Raw genomic sequence first — 21,126 nt, forward strand, 5'->3', positions numbered from 1 at the left:
GTTTTGTGAGAAGCCTTGCACCAAAAGGCGAGATTGCCATCTCTTTTTCTCATCACGCTTTCTAACGAAGACCCATTAGTCAATGGGTTTTACATTAGGAGGTGTTGGCATCACTGGCTCAAAAACCTTCCTCTTCGTTAGAGAATCCAACTTAACCTAGATCGCATCTTTCCATTTAGGCCAAATTTCTCTACGTTGACATTCATTCATCAACGGAGCGTGGTTCGATATCATCAGACTCAACAAACTCATGCGGAACTACATCATCAATTATGATGGAGTTTCTATCCCACGTCTCATGTACACTAGTGTAATTTTCATAGAGCTCTATATTCTTAGGAATAGGTTCCGACGTTGAGGCATCCCCCAACGATAACCATAATCCGGAAGATTCTCATGAGATAGATTTTGAGTCTTAATGATCAAAGGATTGGAATGTGCCAAAGTATCCTTCGAACCCACAAGCCTCCCACGCATCCTAACTGGGGCCATGACCTATAACGCCAGAGTGCCAATCTCTTTGGCGTTGGCGCCATGCCTATCTCCGTGTAGGGTGGCGCTACGTCCTCTCGTAGGGACGTACTTCCTTGCAGGCATATTTTCAGTAGATGTGTGATCTCGTCACTTTAGTAGGGATCAAGATGAGACATAGTGAGGACAGACCACGACAATTCCTGTCGTTCCAGCTGAACATTCGTATTCTTATCTCCCCCTAACGAAGGGAAGACTGTCTCATCAAAGTGGCATCCGCAAATCTAGCGGTAAGGAGATCGCCTTGCAAGGGCATTAAGTGGCGGGCAATTGTTGGAGTCTCAAATCCAACTGAGCTACCCACTCGTCTGTAAGGACCCATCATAGAGCGCTGTGGCGGCGCGATTGGCACATAAATGACACACTTAAATATGCGTAAGTACGATATTTGTACCCAGTCACTAGCTGTAACGCAGAGGTAGATTGAGTGCCAGTGGGTCGTAAACGAATTAGCATAGGTGCATGCGATATTGCATCACCCCAAGCGGATATAAGGAGATTAGTGCACATTACCAATGTCCGAACTACCATCATAGTCGTTTATGCGAGACCAATTGGGTGTGTTCATGGGAATATGATGTTCAACATCAGTCCCAATGCAATAACCATTTAAGTCTTCGATGTAAACTCTCTAGCATTATCAAATCTAATTGGCTGAATAGAATGATCCAGGGAGTGAGCCTGTTGTTATATGGTATGTGCTAGGAGTGTAGTATAAGCATCATTACAAGTGGACAATGGCACAACACGTGACCAGCGTGTTTGCATGTCAACCAACATCATGAGATATTTAAATGTCCGCAAGTTGGTTAAACTAGTCCACAGAATCCCTACAGATTCTATGTAAGAACAGAATGAGTATTTTTATATCCTTTGCATAGGACGGTCTCAGTCCAAACTTCCCTAAGGAACGAGCTTTATAAAACGAGCGAGAGGCTTTAGAAGCAACCAATGAGGATTTTGGTTGGGCCTGAGCGTCTGAAACGCAATTTGAAGCAAATTTGTGATTGCAACATCACCTGGGGCGCCATCACCATAATTGACGCCATCCATGGCGTCATAGATAGAGACTGCGCCAGCCCTAGGCTGGTGGTGGACGGAGGCAGTGCCCTAGGCAGCAGCGTCGGTCACACTTAGTCCAGGAATCAACTTTTGATTCATGCTTCGTTTCGCTCGAGAGAAAGGATGTCCAAGTGAAGTCTTTAGTAGACAGATCATCATATCATGACTAGGATGACCTATCATGTCGTGAAAAACCCAATATGTGTCTAAATCCAATAGATATTCTCTCATAACTTTATTGGATTTAATAGCTCGAATAGTGGCATAGAGTCCACTAGAAGACACATAAACTTCTCTAAGATGCGCCTTTGTTCGCAATCATTAGAGGTATCGTAAAGGAACTCATTTCCGCTCTCTCCATGCGTTTTCGTATGGAATCCGTTGTCTATTCATAGGTGCAATTCGCCCTAGAAGCGTAGAGAGTTTCTGTGACAGTAATCAAGGTGCCATTTGGCAAGGGGAACTTGGGCTATTCCATGTCCTTGAACTAATACTGATGGCCCAGCCATCGTAGTCACAAAGTCATAGGCTCAGAATAAAAATGGAGTCATAATGAAAAGAACTCAAAATTTTATTCATAAGCCAACGGAGTTAAATCATTGTCTCTTTGACCAAAGAAATCTAATCCAAAATGCTAGCTAATGCAAAACAATGATAGTTGTCTAACTTCTTTCGGTAATTCCAAAATAAATGTGACCAGGTGAGTAGAGAGATGTCGGTGGAGCAAGGCTCGCTTAAGTACCACTAATCTCAGAACCTTCCTAGACATCACACTTACTTTGGGTGAGCCTTCTTTGAAGAAAAACTAAACCATTGGCATTTACTACAAAAATATATGGCAATTGCCTATTACATCTCTTGGAAAAATAAAGAACAGAATTGGCGATCTATTGATCCCAGCCAGCTTTGTAGTCTTTAACCTTTCACTCTAGATCATCATCTTGATCTTCTTGTTCCACATCGTGAGCTTCTCTTGCTTCACAATATGCTTTGTAGGAGGTGACAATTTCTTCACGAGCTCTACAAATGTGTGCCCAATGACCGGATACTCCACATCGAGAACATACATCTCTTTGCTCAGACTCCATTGATTGAGGTGCTTTAAAAGCATCATCTAGATGGCTCTTAGTGTTGGTGGCGCCACCAACATGGCCAGAGGCGTTGCCTCCCTCTCTCTTTCCACGTTGACCACTTCAGTTCCGTGTTCGCCTATTTTGGCGGTTACCTTCCCAAGTAGAGCAATTATATGGACCAGAATGTCCAGAAGTATCCCTAAGATTAGGGTTTTGCTCTTGGCGCCCTCTCTTAGGGGCGCGACTATAATTGGATTCCGGAATATGCTCTGTTTCCACGGATCTCCAATTATAGTTCTTCACAAGGATGTTGTCATGCTTTTCAGTGACATTCATTGCTCCAATGAGCTCATGAAACCTTGTGATCCGTCCTGCAATAACATCAATTCGATAGTTTTTAGCAACCATCAATGCAGAGACGGGGAAGGTAGAGAGAGTCTTCTCAATCAACATCGCATTTGCATGTGATCTCTTTACCACAGAATTCCATTAACGATTTAATGCGAAGTGCTTCTGAGTTGTAGTCAATAACAGATTTGAAATCACAGAAGCGGAGGCTATGCCATCTCACTTCTGGTTCTAGGTCAGGAAGCAGGGAGTCACGGACGTTGCCAAATCTTTCTTCGAGTGAGACCCACAACCTTCTGGGGTCTTCTTCATTCAAATACTCGTACTGGAGCGAATCATCCATATGACGAGTCATTAGGATGATGGCTTTCGCCTTATTTGCCTCTAAGGCTGCTCTATTTGCTTCCAAAGCTTGAGCTTGCTCAACAGTTAGCACGTCCTGGCTAGGCTCGAGAATCGTATCCAAGATTCCTTCGGCCTTGAGACGCTGGCGGACATCACGAACCCACCTATGATATTCAGAGCCAGTTGTTCCCAATGGAGCAAAGTCCAATTTATTCAGGTTACTCATCCTGAAAGAGAACAAGAAAAAGGGTTAGTTTCGGAGCGGAAAAAGCTACGTACCACGAAAACATATAAATTTTTTTAGCGTAGTCGCTTCCAAGAAATTAGAAATTTCTGAGCGTAATCGCTTTCAAGAAATTCAATTCCAAGAGGTATTGGATTAGATCGAAACAATGACGTAAGTGGTCGATCATAAATTCTCTACAAACTCTAAGTTTGGAGATCTCAACAAGTTCCAAGCTTGGAGTGAGCACGAACCCCCACAGTTCGGCTTAATTAGGTCTCCCCTATGATGAAGAAAGGGAGGTAGAAGAAGGGAGTTTGCAAGTCCCTGAGAAAAGAAATAAAAACTTCAAAAAATGGAACTTTTAGTAAAAAATACCTCGAAATAGGTCGCCGGAAAATTTGACCTGAAAAAGTTGTCCGAAAAAAGTGCCCGGAAAAGTCTTCGGAAAGTTGACCGGTGATGACGTGGCAGTGGGTCTCTCGGTGCTTACGTGGCAGTGGGTCCCAGATAATGATGTGGCAGTGGGTCCCCCAGGTGATGACGTGGCAGGCTGACGTGGCTGCGACTTGGGCCTGTTTCAGTGGGCTTGTCTTTCCTCCTTTTTTTTTTTTTTTTCTTTCCTTACCTTCTGCCGGTTTTTCTGCCAGACGTTCAGTTTGCCGGTTCAGCAAGTTTTACGCCGGTTTTTGGAATGTTTCTTCCGGTTCCAGAATCTTGGGATCGAAGGGGTACTGCTGGAAAAATTTGGTAGCAATTGGAGGTCCAGTAGTTGGTGAACCGGTGGAATATTTGTTGCGGATGGTTTGGAGATTCCGGTGGTCAGTTCGGTAAGTTTCCGGCCGGTTCTGGTGGTTCTGCCGCCGGTTCTGGAATCCTTGGGTGGAGGTCTTCAAGTGTGGGGTGGGGGCCGAAAGGTTTTCAAGGTTTTGTATTCGGATTTAGGGTTTTAGCTATTAGGTTTTTTTAGGTTAGGACGTCATGCTGATAACATGTTTAAGGAAAACCAAAATTGGGAGAGAATTGAGTCGTGCTTTCATTGATAATAGGGGCCTCTTTATATAGAGGATTACAAGCATAGAGATAGAGTTGTACATGGAAACATAATCGTACATTGATTCGATATCTCTTAAGATTCTCCAAGAATATCTCTAATATAAACCCTATTTCAACTAGAGCAAGTAACCTCAAGTTTGGGCCAGACACATATTCTGGATTTACTTGAACAATATATAGTTAAATTATTGTCCAAAAAAAAAAAACAAAGGATAGGACCTCAGTATATACTACACAAGTATCGAATTTGGTAACACTGAGCCTATTATGATGTTTGGGACAAACTATGTACTGTGATGTTTATCATACACTCATTTTACATCTGCTTGAACAAAAATTACAATTTATATGAATCAAAATTACAACATTGAGAACAAAATTACCATATTCATTTACACTATTTACATATAATTAAACCAAAATTACTCATTGACTTGTTCAAAAACTTATAGCAAGCAAGGTCGTAGATGGTGTAATTGTAATTACTATTAATAAAACTAAGATTACATAAAATAGAACTCACGTTCTTTTCAAAAAAAAAAAATAGAACTCACGTTATCACACTAACAACAAATTTGTTTTCACATTTGTAAATGTTTGTATAACATACATGTATGTATTATAAAATTTTCCATGATGTTTTTGGGATGATAAATGTGGTTTAATAATGTATATTGAGAAATGGATGGAAGTAAATAATAGAATAATTGTAATTGTAGCTTTCTGAATAGAAACGATAACCTTATTGATCATCAAATTATGTAGTACAAAGGAACATGTCACACAATGACTCGATAAAATTAAGTTCCTCACACATAACATTACACATGCATACGTTTAAACGCTCAAAGAACATACCATAATCATAGAAAGTACCCAGAGTAATGTATATAAACCCTCATATCCAAACTAAACTTTGTGATTACCATAAATCCTCAAAAAATCAAACAAGCACCTCGTTAAGAGAAGAAGGGGCTAGTTTATCTATCTGACTACAAATAAAATCGATCAATACCTCTTTGTCACGGTTCCCTCTAAGAGTGATGTCCCCATATTTTTCAAATGATCTTCCAACAAATTGAGAAGTGAGGTTTTAAGTACTTATGGATATCAAGATTTACGTACTCATGGTTGTTGACTTTGACCTCACGAGTACTTGGACTAAGTTCACCCGTTGGGTCATTGGGTCTCTGAGTCAAAACACTTTTCACTGCTATTTGACATTTATTTCCACCTGTTGGGTCAGATCTCTAGGGCAGGATACTGTTCATTCAATATTTTATTAATTTATTTATTGTGAATGAGAAATAATAGATATAAATAAATAGTAATTATGAACATTTTTAAAAACCTACTGGCCAAATAATTAAATATTTTAGGGGAAGGAAAAAAGACGCTCAATTTTTTTTTTTGGATAGACGAAAGCTATTATTGTTATGAGCCACCGACGCTTTGAGGGTGGTTCTAGTCAAACTTTCACATTTACTATGTAGACCTCCTTAAATTTTTGAAAATTTATTTTTCCTATTATGCCCCTTTAGAAAATTGAGGCCACACTCCATATTCTCCTCCCTCCCTCACTCTCTTTCTCTTTCATTATTTGTTTCTCTTCTCTCTTTCCCCATCGCTGGATGTCAATCACCCTACCCCAAAGCAAATTAACAACAGCCATAGTGATGGTTTGGGTCATTGGGCTGCGTTATGGCTGCTCAAAGATGCAAGATTAGATCAAATTTTTTTTTGAAAAATATTCTCAGACTTTATCAATATTCTCATAATGGATCTCCCAATAAATCTTTGGTATAATTGGGAAATCAACCTCGTATCAGGTTATGGCGTTATGCTGCAGGAGTGTAGTTCATAATACTAAAACGAATAATAAGAAATGGTTATGGCATTCTCAAAAAAAAAAAAAAAGGAAAAAAAAGGTTATGGCTTATGGCATATAAAAGTAACCTCACATTTTGATCCAAAAAAAAAAAAGTAACCTCACATGATAAAATTGAAGTGTCTTTATTCAATTGTTATGATGGACTGCATATCCCAATTTTAATTAAAAGAATTGAAGTTGTAGACAACAATTATGAAACAAACTAAATATAGAGAGGAGAAGATAGAAGACAATTGCACAATTCCAGTTTTAGAAGGGTAAAGTAGGAAATAAAATTGTTTAAAAATTAAAGGGAGGTCTATATAGTAAATGTAGAAGTCTGAATAGAACCACCCATTATGATTAGGAGGAGGAAGGAAAAATTTGTGAAACTATGAAAGAAATTTTTTTGGGTGTGGGAGGCGGTAGGTATTTATAGAGAATTTTTTTCCTTGCCGTTTGTATCTTTTATACATAGAGATTGATTGATTACCGTAGGATCTGATCACAACAGTCCAAATTTCATGACGGTTGGTTTCAAAGACCTGGGTCACTGTGGATCGCAACCTGGGTCACTTTCTGTGACTTGGGTCATTCTGGGACAATTACTGTTTGGGCAAGACTTGGATGAGTAGAAACTGAATTTGATGAATTTTGGTGATCACCAAATAATGTGGTGCCAAGGCAATACCACCACCGGTGGACTTGCTCTTAGGTGTTAAGTCCACTTCTCAACCGATCATTGACCTCATTTGTCAAGAAAAAGTTACAGTGTAATGTCATTTGAGTAGGCCAAAATGGATAATTGGTATGAAATGACCATTCAAACTTAACCAGGTATAAACTAAACTTACTAATTCATATATAGGTGCATCTTGGGATGGTTCAACTCAAATGGCGGTTGTTAACCTCGATCTAATGCATATGTAGGTGTAGGTTGGGGTGGCGTGAGTTTCGGGTCTCGATGGAGCTATCCGGTGGGGGTACTAGGGACCTAAGGCATAGGATGGGTTGCTTGTCGATAGTGTTCAGCCTTAGAGCAACTCCAACCATGGAGTCAAAAGCCAAAATGGCTTCCCCAATCAAAATCCACCATCTCCAACAATAGCCAAGATAGAGTCATTTTGGCTTTTGAGCCAAAAGGAGAGTCAAATTGACTACACATTGTAGAACGAAAGCCATATGTGGTGAGGCATGAATTGAGGTGGGCCCCAGCAACATGTGATGAATTTATAAAATGACTTTGACTTTTGACTAAAGATGGTTGGAGATGCAAAATATGAATGAATAGGGATGACACTAGGGGAGCCAAATTTTGCAAATGACTTTGGCTTTTGACTCCATTGTTGGAGATGCTCTTAGGGATGGTGAATTGATGTTGGAGAGACCATGGATTGGATCTGGAGGCAGATGCTTGCAGTAAGGGCAAAGTTAGGGCAAGGTGGACTGGTTGTGACTTGATGGGGCTAGTGGGCCGTTGTTAGGCTTGGGCTTGGGGGTACACATCGTTGTTTTGTCTTGTTGGGCTTGCCTTTTGTTTTTCATATTGGTTTACTATGGTTTTTTCTGTTCGACTTTTGTGGTGGCACTGTTCTTGATGTCAAATCACCATTGACGAGTATGATGACAGTTCTTAACCTGGACTCGAAAGGGTCACCTGATCATGTGTATTCACTTGTCAAGAGCCGAAGAGGGCTCAAGCACATGTAATTTTCCCTTGTTTTCCTTTTTTTTTTTTTTTTTGGTTCCAGCCATGACTGAAGTGGAGATGTCAGAGTCCGGTTTCCAACCATTTTATGGCCCTCAGTTGGATTTGTAGCTATGGATCTTGGAGTCATGGTATTCTGGAGATTTTTTAGCTCTAAGTTTGTTTATTGTAATTCGAGGAAGATATGTACACATCTATTGATTTGTCTATGTTAGAAGTAGGCACAAGGATTGTCTATTTGTAATATTACCATCTACTTAAAAGAAATCTGAAGCTTTGATAAAAAATAAAAGGGATAATGATAAAAAAGGTCATTTTGAAGTGCCTTATTATAATTTAAACACCACAAATGTCTCTATGATAATTAAGGTCACCTGTTCAGAACCTACCACTAGATTTCAACTTAATTACAAAAACTGCCACCGTCAGTTTCTTTTGCAGTTAACTGGAAATTTCACAACTGTTTATCTTCTCCACATTATAATTCGAAATTTCAAAGTTCCAAAACCGCTCAAACCTACTCCGTCTCATCTTCATCTCCGGCGGCCACATTCTGAGACACATACATTCTCCGACGACTGTTTTGCTCAACGGTGAAGCAGCGCCGACTCTGCAAAAGTACTTCACAGAAAAATCCCCAAATTTTAGGGATTCGAAGAATTGCAGAACTCGAATCGTCTACCTCGACCGGGTAATCTTTTAGCCTCGATTCTCAGAAACTTCTCTTACTTAATTTCGAGTCATTGATATAGTATTTAGTTTTGGAATTATAAGTCGAATATGATATAATTATTTCTGCATTTGATTCTGAAACAAAACAATTCGATTCCAAGTTTTGGTTTGAGTGAAGATTTAAAGCTTTTTTGAGTGGAGATGATCAATGACTGTCTTCAAATTTTAGATTGATGCTGTAACATAGCCAGTGACATAGGCTACTGACTGGGTATCATTTGATTTTGGAGGGGCTCTGTTTCCATTTTTGTGTGATTTGATACAGAGACATGGACAGTAACATAACCATTTATATGGAGATAATGACTGTGTGTCATGCTGTTTAGGCTTTAGGCTTTACTTGAATGGAAATTCTGCTAGTGCAAATACATATTTTATAGGCTCAGATAATGAAACTGGCCAGTGAAGTCACTGGCCAGGTCGCTAGACAAGTCAAAGGCCAGATAAGTCACTGGAAAATGCCCACTCATTGGCAACGTGTGTTAAACTCCTGTCACTGATCATGTAACTGATCATGTAACTGGCCATGTAACTGAACATGTAACTGATCATGTAACTGACGTTGTAACTTACAACATATGTAACTGGCCAAGTAACTGATCATGTAACTTACAATATATGTATCTGGCCAAGTAACTGACTACGTAACTGATTATGTAACTGCAAACTCAATGCTAACCTTCTTATTTTTTCAACAGAATTTAAACATCAGAAATGGCAAGAACAAAAAGAAAAGAAAGGGAACCAAGCGATGATGACGAAGACTACCAAGAGGTGGAATAAGAAGATGAAGAACACGATCGAACGATACACAGAAAGAAGAATTCGAAGAAGAGCTTGAAGAAAACAAAAAAAAGGAGACAGGAAGAAACAGAAGAAGAAGAAGAAGAAAAAGAACCATCACCAAAGAAGATTACCAAGAAGAGCTTGAAATAAAAAAAAAAAAAAAAAAGACAGGAAGAAACAGAAGAAGAAGAAGAAGTAGAACAATCACCAAAGAAGGTTCTTGAAGCAGCACCAAAGAGGAAGAATTAAAGATAACAAGAAGAATCTCAGTGCAAGAACATTAGATTTGCTCAGGCAGTCACCATTTGGAAATATTGTCGATGCATTCCATGGTGGCTACATAGAGGAGAAGTCAGCCAAGAAATCTGATGATTTCATTACACTCTTCCTGCAGGCCTACGACCATGAAAATGACCTCTTCTTCTTTGGAAAGAAGAAATTCAGGATCTCAACAAGAGATATTTCAAAGATCCTAGGAATGGCAGAAAAAGGTCAGTTGGTCCCAAAGACTTCTGAGGGTGCATATCAGTCCGACTTTGTCCAGCAGTTTTTTTCAAACACAGCGAGAATTAACAAGAGAGCCATGGAGAAAGCTCTGCAAGATGCGCTCAAGGACAATCCAACAACAGAGGAAGGGATTGAGAAGAAGGACAAAAATGTGGCAAGATTAATCTTGCTGGACTTGTGCATCAAGTTTCTGTTCCCAAACGCAGGAGGAACAATTTCATGGGACTATGTCAAAGCCTGCGAAAATTTGGATAAGATCGGATCTTATGACTGGGCAAGGGAAGTTGGAAGCTTCTTAAAAAAGTCTATAAAGACTTTGAAAAAGAAAAAGGAGTCAACCAGCCCATATGGTAATACGGGGGGCTGCGTTCTGATAATACTGGTAAGTTACTGTCAGACTGAAATGTAACTGGTCAAGTCACTGATCAAGACAAACTGCATGTCATTCGTCAAGTCACTATGACTAATTTTTTTTTGTTTTTTGTGCAAGCAGTATTGGTTCTGTCAAAAGACTGGAAAAATCAAGCCAATATCTGGAAGGGAGAACGAAGATCATGGGATGAGAAAATGGGACATCCAGAAGCTGATACAGAATTGGACAAGTTTTAACAGCTTGAAAAAACTAGAGGTATTTTCTTCTCTGTCAAAGTAGTTGTCACTGGACACGTCGCTGGCCAAGTAACTATCTTGGTTAAAAGTCACTGATTAAGTCACTGTCACACTGCATGTTCAATGGCCAAGTCACACTTCATGTCACTAGCCTTCATAACTGTTGTAAACATGTCATTGCAAATGTCACATAGCATGTCACTGACATATTGAATATGTTTCTTTCAGAAAATCTTTGAAAACCTGAAGGAGGATAGAGAGGAATCAGAATCCGAGGAAGAGGAGAATAGATCAGATGAAGCAAAGACGGTTCCGGAAGGAGAGGAAAAAGGAGCTGATGATCAGAATTGTGAAAACGAAGAAGATAACCTACAAGTTGAGGTGGCTGAACAGGAAACAACTTCAGAAAAAAACAAGTGGGAGAAAGAGCTTCAGAAAAAGGAGGAGGAGATAAGATATATGACTTTGGAGAAAGATAATTTGAAGAAAAAACTGAACCAAAAGGAACAGGAACTAAGAAAAATCACGGAGGACATGGTGAATCTGGAGGAACGAAATGCTACACTTGTGACCGAAAATTTCTGCCTTGCATCATCGGTGAAGGAGTTAGAGATAAAATTGAAGGAATTTGAGCAAATGTTGAGCCCAAAGACTCACACCTCAACAGCAGCTCAGCAGCACAGCTCCCCACCACCTAACTCAGCAGAAGAAAACACAGAAAAGAAAGATCAATCAACTGTTGAGGAAGGTCAGTCCCATGGGATCTGCACAGTCGAAGAATCTGCAGCAGCAGCAGCTCAATCTCCACCTCACTGCACAGTGGCAGAAGAAACTCAATCGACACCTCCATCACACAAGGAAAAGAAAAATCAATTGACTGTTGAGGAAGGTCAGTCCCATGGGATCTGCACAGTCGAAGAATCTGCAGCAACAGCAGCAGCTCAATCTCCACCTCACTGCACAGTGGCAGAAGAAACTCAATCGACACCTCCATCACACAAGGACTCACAGTTCCAGAGCCCCACAGTCCACATGCCACAGTGGCGGAAATGGAACAACAAGCTAACATGTTTCAGATAGTGAAAAGTCCTATAGTTGAAGAAGCATCTCAACTTCGTACGTTGAGCATAGAGAAAGAGAAGAAGACACCAGAGCAGAGCAAAAAGGGCGAGTTAACAATGCACCTTACACAGCAACATTCTGGTGAAACGGTATCATCAATGGGTCTCTACTCTTACGTTGTGAGATTAAAGAATAGGAGAAGAACACAGAAAAAGGACAACATTTACTGGTGGGGGGATGTGAAAGCAAAACGAAAGAAGAAAGCAAAGGAGATTGAAGAGAGATTGAAAGAGGCTGAAAAGAAAGAAAAAGAAGAAAAAGAAAAGCAGATGAAGGCCTCACTGCCAGAGGCTGAAATTAAAAGGCTAGAACAGATGGTAGCACAACAGAAGTTGGACGATGTACGAGAGGATGTTCTGGAAGCAATAAGACAGATGGACGCTGCAGAAAATGCACAAATCAATAAAGAGCAAGAAGAGAAACAGCTACCTCCTGAGGTCGTAGACTGGGAGGAGAGCAAAGTATACAATTTTATGGACCAGGACACCAAGAGGAGAGTCCAGAAATACTGGCAAAATGCACCATCAGGGTAATACTTTAATTAAGTTAAAATTCTATTTTAAACTTATTGTAACTGGCCAAGTAACTGTTTATGTAACTATCAAAGTAACTGGCCAAGACGAAAATTCTATTTTAAACTTATTGTCACTGGCCAAGTAACTGTTTATGTAACTATCAAAGTAACTGGCCAGGCCATCATTCATGTATATGGCGAAGTCACTGGCCATGTGAAGTCACTGGCCAAGTCACTGTCCATGTAACTGGACAAGTAAAGTCGCTGGCCAAGTCACTGTCCATGTAACTGTGGAAGTCACTGGCCAACGAGTTGGGCAAGTGAAGTCACTGGCCAAGTCATTGGCCATGTGATTGTTAAATAACCGACATCACAATCTATGTTACTTACACTATTCATTCTTTGCAGAGTATACTTCTGGGATGGAAGACAGTATGGAGCACAGGTTTCAAGACAGGATTTAAAAGACATGATCATGGATGAACCGATAGCAAGCAATTGCATCGAATGTTATGGAATTCTCTTGACTGATCAGCTGTTGGAGAAACAATCACAAGGCTTGGATGTCCCAACTTTTATGAATCCCTTATGTTGGGTAAGTAGTGGAACGATTATCAATCTACATTCAAAGCAAATAATTCTTAATTGATAATAACTTGTCTTCTTTTTTTCTTACAAACAGTATTCTGCAGAAAATTTGACAGTGTATTATGTACATCTGTACCTCTGCGAACCACTGTTCCAGAATCTGGCAAGATCCAACTATATATTCTTCCCAATCTCACATGAATCAGGATTTCATCATACACTGCTCATTTTTGACAAGGAATTAAAGAACTGGTCCCACTATGATTCAAAAAGACCGAAAAAATCATCAACTGGAAAATCCTTTCAAAATGTACAAAAAATGGTATGGAACACTTTCGTCATACTAATTTCATATATTTAATTTAAGCAGAAAGCATATTATTGATTATGTTGCGATGTTGGAAATGCAGGTTGACATGGTAGAACTTTGGATGACAGCAGTAAAAGAACAAGCGATGACATGCTGGAACAGGGATGCAGAATGAAATTTGATGAAAAGAACAGTTCAGAAGAAGAACTGAAAATGATGGAAGTTCCATTGACTGAAACCGAGAGAGAAAGCATAAAGTGGATCAAGGATAACTATAAAAGAAAAATGGCAGTGACAGAACTCAAAGACAACCCTCAGCAAGGAGAAGATTCGTAAGTACACAGCTCTTTAAAAATGTCAATATAATCATTATAAAGTTCAAATTCATTTACTTCAATTTTTATATGATGAACAGATTGGATTGCGGACTTTTTGTAATGTACACAATGGAGAAAATTTCGAAAAAAGGGAGAGTTCCAAAGAAGCTCACAAAGGATGATATTTTGAAATTTAGAGCTCATGTTGTAAAGTCATTTGCAGAAAGTAGGCACAGCTGGAACTCAAAACATAATGAAGTGTAGAAATTTGTTTAGGGAATTGGATAGGTTATATAGTTTTTTCGAATTGATTCATCATATATATCCATTCATTTGTTCAATCGGAATTTCCATTTTTTAATATTTTCTTGCAGATATTGCTTTAGTATATAAAAGTTTGTTTGATATGATCTTCTGAAACGAATTCATGTACTTAGGTACTTTTTAAAGTAAGTAACTGGCTAAGTTACAGAGAAACTGAATGTCACTGGATATGGCAACCTGAATGTCATAGACCAAGTCACTGGTCAAGTCACTGTACGTCTCAAGTAACTGGCAAAGTCACTGACAACGTAACTGCCCAAGTAACTAGCCAAGACACTAAACGAGTCAATCAATAAGTCTACAGATCTTATAGCAAGACACTGAACAAGTCACCAGCCATGATTTGGCAAAAATAATTGTAAAAGGTAATGTCATGAGCCAATACATAAAGCAAGTAACTGTAAAAAAATTCATGTCCTTATGTACCCTATAAAGTAACTGGCCAAGTCACTGGCAAAGTAACTGTAAAAAAATTCAAGTCCTTATGTACCCTATAAAGTAACTGGCCAAGTCACTGGCAAAGTAACTGTAAAAAAATTCAAGTCCTTATGTACCCTATAAAGTAACTGGCCAAGTCACTGGCAAAGTAACTGACAAAGTCACTCACTAGCAAAAGACAAGACATTACCAAACTGATCTTTTTATTTTTAAATGCAGCGTGCCGCTGCACCGCGACTGCAGCGGAGCGTTCCGCTGCACGACAACAAACAAAGTTTAAGTTTCAATTAAAAATCTGTAAAAGGTAATGTCATGAGCCAATACATAAAGCAAGTAACTGTAAAAAAAATTATGTCCTTATGTACCCTATAAAGTAACTGGCCAAGTAACTTTAAAAACTAATGTCATGAGCTTATAAATAGAACAAGTAACTGTAAAAATTGAAGTCACTGCTTATGTCACTTTCTATGTTTGAAATTACCTATCTAACCATTCAACTACAAGTAAACTGCCAGTGGCAGTTATCTAACCCGAGGGCGACTATTTCTCTTGGTTCATTTTACAATATCTTTTCACAATTTCAAAACTCAGAGAAACTTTATACGATTTTTGCCCTAAACTCAGAGAAATTGCTCAAAGATTTTCTCTCCGGCTAAAACAGCGGACAACGACTGATTTCCTCCACCGTGAACGGTGGGTAAGCAAGAGTGATTCACCGACTAAGCCCCAAATTCTACGGTTCTTCAAATTTACCGAAAATATTTGAAAATCTGTGCTCGTCAGACAGCCACCGGTAACTTCCTCCTCCTTCTTTCATATAATTTCGATTTGAATAGCTTGCGTTTTGTTTGAATTAGAAAAGATATTTCAATTACATGTGGAGTCTCATCAGAAAATGAATTTGCATGCGACATTTGTTTGACTTACATGTGGAATCTGATGAGAAAATAGTGAGACTTGTTTAAATTACATGCGGAATCTAATGAGAAAATGATGATTTCTGTTTGAATTACATGTGGAATTTGATGAGAAAATGAATTTCCATGTTAGTTTTGTTTGAATTACATGTGGGATGATGCGAGAAAATTTCAGCCTTTTGTCATTGTTCAATGTCTTTGTCACTGCCCATGTCGCTGCACTGGTCACTGGCTATGATCATGTAACTGGTCATGTAACTGTTCATGTCAGTATCATAAACATGTGCATAAATATGTCACTGATTATGTAACTATCAAAATAACTATGGAATTCTAATTTTCTTAACTGTTTACAGGATTTTTTTTTAAAAAGTTCGAGGAATGGACCAACTAAAAAGAAAACAAACTGAGGAATCCGGAGAAGAACAATCTAAAGAACAAAGTCCAGAAGAAACAATTGGGGAAAAGTTGAAAGTGATAAAATGGAAGAAAATGAAAGAGAGAAAAAAGCGAAAGCAGAAAACTGAAGATGAAGAAGAATCAAGTGAAGATGAGGAAGGAACAACTGGAGATGAAGAAGAATCTGATGAAGAACAAGTCTGGGGTAAGAAGACGAAGAAGGATAAAAAGAAGAAAACTGGAAGGAACTGAAGATGAAGAAGAATCTAATGAAGAACAAGACCGCAGTAAGAAGAAGAATAAGATTAAAAAGGAGAAAACTAAAAAGGAGAAAAGAAGAAACAGGGAAGAAAATGAAGATGAAGAAGAAGTTCGTGCCAAGAAGAAGAAGAAAATGGATAAAAGGAAGACAAAAAAAGAGAGTACAAAGAAGAAGGAAGAAACTGACGAGGAAGAAGATACAAAGGATGATGAAGAGGAAAAAGTCCCAGGGAAAAGGAAAAGATATGTAAAAGAGGGTTATGTGCAGTATCGCTGCACAATGCTTGCTTTTCTGAAAACAATTGTAGAAAACAAAAATAACCTGACTGAAGGGACTTTAGAGCTGCTGCAGAAAACACCCTTTGCAACGCTGATAGATGCATTCTATGGAGGTTCAATTAAAGAAAAGGATGCAAAGAAATCGGATGATTTAATCACACTTCTGCTACAAACATACAACAGCGACACATACCTTTTTGTGTTTGGGAACAGGAAATTCAGAATGTCAACAAGTGATATATCTATGATTTTAGGAGTGCCGGGATCCGGGTTATCAGTACCAAAGACCAAAGAAGGGGCATACAGATCTGAGTTCGTGACTAAATACTTTGAGAAAAAGCAGAGGATCAACAAGGCGGCTGCAGAGGAAGCTTTGAAGAAGGCATTGGCAGAAACTCCAGAAACAGGGGATGAAAAAACGAAACGGGACAGAAATGTTGCCGTATTAGTACTCTTGAACCTTTTCATCAAACTCCTGTTCCCAAACTCTGGAGGAACAATATCTTGGGACTATATAAGAGTCTGTGAAGAGGTGGAAAGTCTGGGAAAATATAGCTGGGCAAAGGAAGTTAGCGACTTCCTTAAAAAATCAATTAAACGAAAGGCAAAAGAATCCCAAAACATGGCAGGTTGCGTGATATTGGTGATGGTAAATTCCCGTACCTTGTTAAAAATTTGTTTATGCATCATTTTGCTGTCCCATAATTAACTACGTATGCTGTTGTAATTACAAAAACTAGATCAGTGTCATGTCATTGGTCAGGTCACTGGACAGGTAACTGGCCAGGTCACTGTTAATGTTACTGCATGTCAAGTTTATGTCACTAACAATGTCACTGTTTATGTATTTGCATATGTCATTGGTTATGTTTGTGATATTCATATGGCTAAGCAGCTGTTTGAAAAATAACTAACTAGTTTTCTATTTTTATTTTTTATTTTCCAAACAGTATTGGTTTTGCCACAAGACGGGAGTAGTGCCGCCAATCTCTGGAAGAGAAACCGAAAAACACGGAATAAGAAAGTGGCAATTAAAGACCCTGATAGGAAAAAAAGGGATTTCAACACCATGGGGAAGTTGAAGGTATGTTAATTTGATGTAGATAAACTAGGTCACTGGTCTTGTCACTGGTCTTGTTAATGTCGTAGGGTTCCAACTGGTCAGGTCACTGAGCAAGTAATTGACTATGTCACTGCTCATGTTATTGTTATATTTTCATGTCACAGTGCATGTATCTTTCCATGTCTATGATTGTGTTGTTGTTTTATTTCTGTCACTGCTTATGTCACTGACAACTTTTGTAATTTTGTTTCAGAAAATCTTTGATAAAGTTAAAGAAGATGCAGAGGAAGAAGATTCTGAGTCTAATACAGACATAGAAAGTAAAGAAAAAAAGAATGATGGGCAAGAAGATAATGTTGAAAATAGAACCAGTGGAAACATTAACAATGAGAAGATGGAGACAGAGATAGGGAAGACCAATGAAGAGAAGAACGAATTACAGAGAAAGCTGGAGGAAAAGGAAGAAGAGCTAAGTCCTTTTAAAAAAGAAGTTGAGGAGAAAGAAAAGGAAATTGGCAGAATAAACGAAGAGAATGAGGATGTGTTATTGGAAAATGAGGTGCTGAAAATTGAGAAAGCCTCACTGATTAAAAGAGTGAAGCAATTGGAGGGCATAGTGATGGCACTAACTGAGAAGTATGAGTCGCCAATAGCACGTCCAGGTGATGACAACAAGTCAACTCCTCCTCCCCCACCACCTAGTTTCCCTCCACCAAAATCAAAGGCCCCTCAGGACAAGCCAACTGACACCAAGCACTCCAAAAACACAAAATCTCAGGGTGGAATTCAGGGAACTCAATCACAACCTGCCTACTCCACAGCAAGCGCATCTGAGATGGCATCTGCGGAACCTCACTCTACCGACCGAGGACATCAGTCACCACTTCAATGCCTTGCCCAAGTAGCTGCACAAGTTCATTCACCAACCTCTCCTGAGGTTAAATTGAGAATGAAGGAAGATGCTTGCACACCGAATACTGCTTGGGTTAATGCATTGTTTGTGTTTCCACCTCCGGGCGTGTTTCAAATTCCACCTCCAAGAAAAGTCAGTTTGGAAGATATGCAAGCAGAGCCAAACAAGTATCAGATCATTATATCACCAGAGGTTCAGCCTGTTTTTGTCGTCGAACCAGTCAATTACATTTCTCCTACAGAACAGATGACAAGAGCTGAGTTCATCAAGCCAATTTTAGAGGAGATATCAGGGCAGGACTCAGAATCTATTGGCCTCTATTGTTATGTGGTTAGGACGAAGAGAAAGGAGAGAGTACAAAAAACACATCATATTTTCTGGTGGGATGAGGTGAAAGAGCAAAGGCAGAGGGCGAAAATGACCAGAATCACAGCACTGGAAAAGAAAAAAGGACAGACAGCTGAACAGCAGCCACAGGAGGAAGTGATACATGATTTGACGATTAATGTGGATGACGAGGAACAAACAGAAAAAAAAAGAAATTGAAGTGATAGATTGGCAAAACCGACAACTGTACAAGCTACTTGACAGCCCAACTAAAAGCAAATTAGAGAAGTACTGGAACAAGGCAGAACAAAGGTAATGTTTCATGTTACAGCTCACAAGATAATGACTTAACTTGCCATGTAGCTGGCCTAGTCACTGTCCAGATCATTTTCAAATGCCATGTAGCTGGCCTAGTCACTGGTCAAGTCACTGTCCAGATCATGGCAAGTGCCATGTAGCTGGCCAAGTCACTGTCCAGATCATTGGCAAGTGAAAAGTAACTGGCTAAGTCACAGGACTAACAACGTTCTATGTTATGCAGCGTATTATTCTGGGAGGGAAAAGAGGCTGGAAGCGAAATCACAAGGGCAGATGTCAAAATGTTCATAAGCGATCAATCAATAGCAAACAACTGGATTGATTGCTATGGGGAAATGTTGAAGGATGAACTGCAAAACGAAAGTTCACAAAGTTTGGGAAGATCTGCTTTTATGCATACCATGTGTTGGGTAAGTATGACGAGCACTTTCTATAAACATTGAATCCTTATCTCTCATTCTTTGTTTATTTATAACTCGTTCTATGTATTTCTTTCTTTCTTTTTTTTAAATAGTATTCGACAATACATTTAACTGTGAGAAACCTCCATCAATACTTGTGTGAGCCGTTGTTCCAAAACATGGGAAAATGCAGCATGCTTTTCTTCCCAATTACCCATAATGAAGAATTTCACCACACGCTCTTGGTCTTTGACAAGGACATACCGCAATGGCTACATTTTGATTCAATGAAACCAAGAAGAGCAGGAACAGGGGAGTGCTTTAAAAGTATAAAAAAATTGGTAAGAAACTTCTTACTGACCATATAACTGACCATGTAACTATCACTCACTAATCTGTTAAAAAATACAGGTTGAAATGGTCGAGCTGTGGATGAGAGCAGTGAAAGATCAAGCAGACGATATGCTGCAGCAAGGCTGCCGAATGAAATTTGACAAGAGTCAAAGCACTCACACAAAATTAAAGATGGTTGAAAGAATTTTGAGCGATGACGAGATAAGAACAATAAGGTGGATAAAGGAAAATTATAATGGTGGAAGGATCCCTTTGAACCATGCCAGAATTTGCCCCCAACAAGACGAAGGATCGTAAGTCTATATTCAAAAATTTAAAATGATAACTTTACTGTTACTAAGTTGGTCAAAATCATTAACTTGAAATTTTTAATTGACAACAGATTAGATTGCGGACCTTTTGTAATGTATTACATGGACAGAATGGCAAAAGAGGAGAAGATGCCAAACAAATTCACCAAAGCTCAGATGATGAAGTTCAAAGCTCAAATATTCAAAAAATTTGCAGAACATAAGCAGAGCTGGAACTCAGCAAATTAAGAATTTTAGAAATTTGTTTGTTTAGTTCAGAATTTCAGAAATTTGTTGTTTAGTTCAGACTATGACTTGTTTGGATCTTTTTATTCAAGATTAATGCATCTTCTGAATTCATAGGGCAAGTCACTGACTATGTAAATATGAAGGCCGCATATAATTGAAAGTGTCATTGTTAAATTCACTACTGCCCATTATGTAACTGCTTAAGTCACTGGCCAAGTAAAAAGAAAACTGAACGTCATTGGCCAAGTCACTAGGCAAGTTACTGTAAAACTCAAGTAACTGACCAAGTCACTGATAATGTAGCTGACCATGTAACTTACAATGTATGTAACTGACCATGTAACTGAACATGTAACTAAGCATGTAGCCGAATATGTAACTGGACAAAAAACATTAAAACTCTAAGTCACTAGAGAAGTCACAGCCAAAATGATATTTCTATTTCAGTTTGCAGCGTGCCGCTGAACCGCAAAGGCAGCGTTCCGCTGCCCATTAACAAACCAAAGTTGTTGTAGCTACTTCATTTTTTAATTTTCATTAATATTTGCAGCGTTCCGCTACCAATGACCAAATCTATATGCAGTGATCCAACTACAAGTCATTGAACAAGTCACTGCCAAGATAACTAAAAACTAATGTCAATTAGTTTACAAATGGTTATGTCACTGTACATGTAACTATTAAAAACCTGTAGACACAAAGAATACTGAAGGATTTATAAAAGAAGAAAGCAGATACACTGTCTCATAGTCAAAAAAAAAATTTCAATGAGTAAGCACCTTACAAGCACTTCTTATCATTTATTGAAAAAAATGAAAAAAAAAAAAAAATTTCAAACTGTATTGGAGTCACTTGCTATGTCACTGTTAAAAGCATGTAGGCAGAATTGAAC

The 21,126-nt window shown here is 38.9% G+C and overlaps 1 protein-coding gene and 1 long non-coding RNA gene across 2 annotated transcripts; both read left to right on the forward strand.

The window, feature by feature from the left end:
• Nucleotides 1-12,028: 12,028 nt before the first annotated feature.
• Nucleotides 12,029-13,135, forward strand: LOC133724712 (uncharacterized). The gene is made up of 2 exons (XM_062151537.1): nucleotides 12,029-12,501; nucleotides 12,895-13,135. Exons 1-2 carry the CDS (start codon nucleotides 12,029-12,031, stop codon nucleotides 13,133-13,135), a joined length of 714 nt encoding a protein of 237 aa, XP_062007521.1.
• A 40-nt stretch (nucleotides 13,136-13,175) lies between these two features.
• LOC133724495 (uncharacterized) lies at nucleotides 13,176-13,932 on the forward strand. The gene is made up of 3 exons (XR_009853737.1): nucleotides 13,176-13,396; nucleotides 13,485-13,716; nucleotides 13,800-13,932. It is a non-coding gene; the product is annotated as an uncharacterized LOC133724495 (long non-coding RNA).
• Nucleotides 13,933-21,126: the final 7,194 nt, after the last annotated feature.

This window comes from Rosa rugosa, chromosome 1 (assembly GCF_958449725.1).
Source record: "Rosa rugosa chromosome 1, drRosRugo1.1, whole genome shotgun sequence".
Classification (NCBI taxonomy): Eukaryota; Viridiplantae; Streptophyta; class Magnoliopsida; order Rosales; family Rosaceae; genus Rosa; species Rosa rugosa.

What these genes read in the sequence shown, in the direction of transcription:
- LOC133724712 (XM_062151537.1), top strand. Translation starts at nt 12,029, where the DNA reads ATGCACCTTACACAGCAACATTCTGGTGAAACGGTATCATCAATGGGT. An exon ending in TGGCAAAATGCACCATCAGG is followed by an intron (nt 12,502 to 12,894) that starts GTAATACTTTAA and finishes CATTCTTTGCAG; the next exon opens with AGTATACTTCTGGGATGGAA.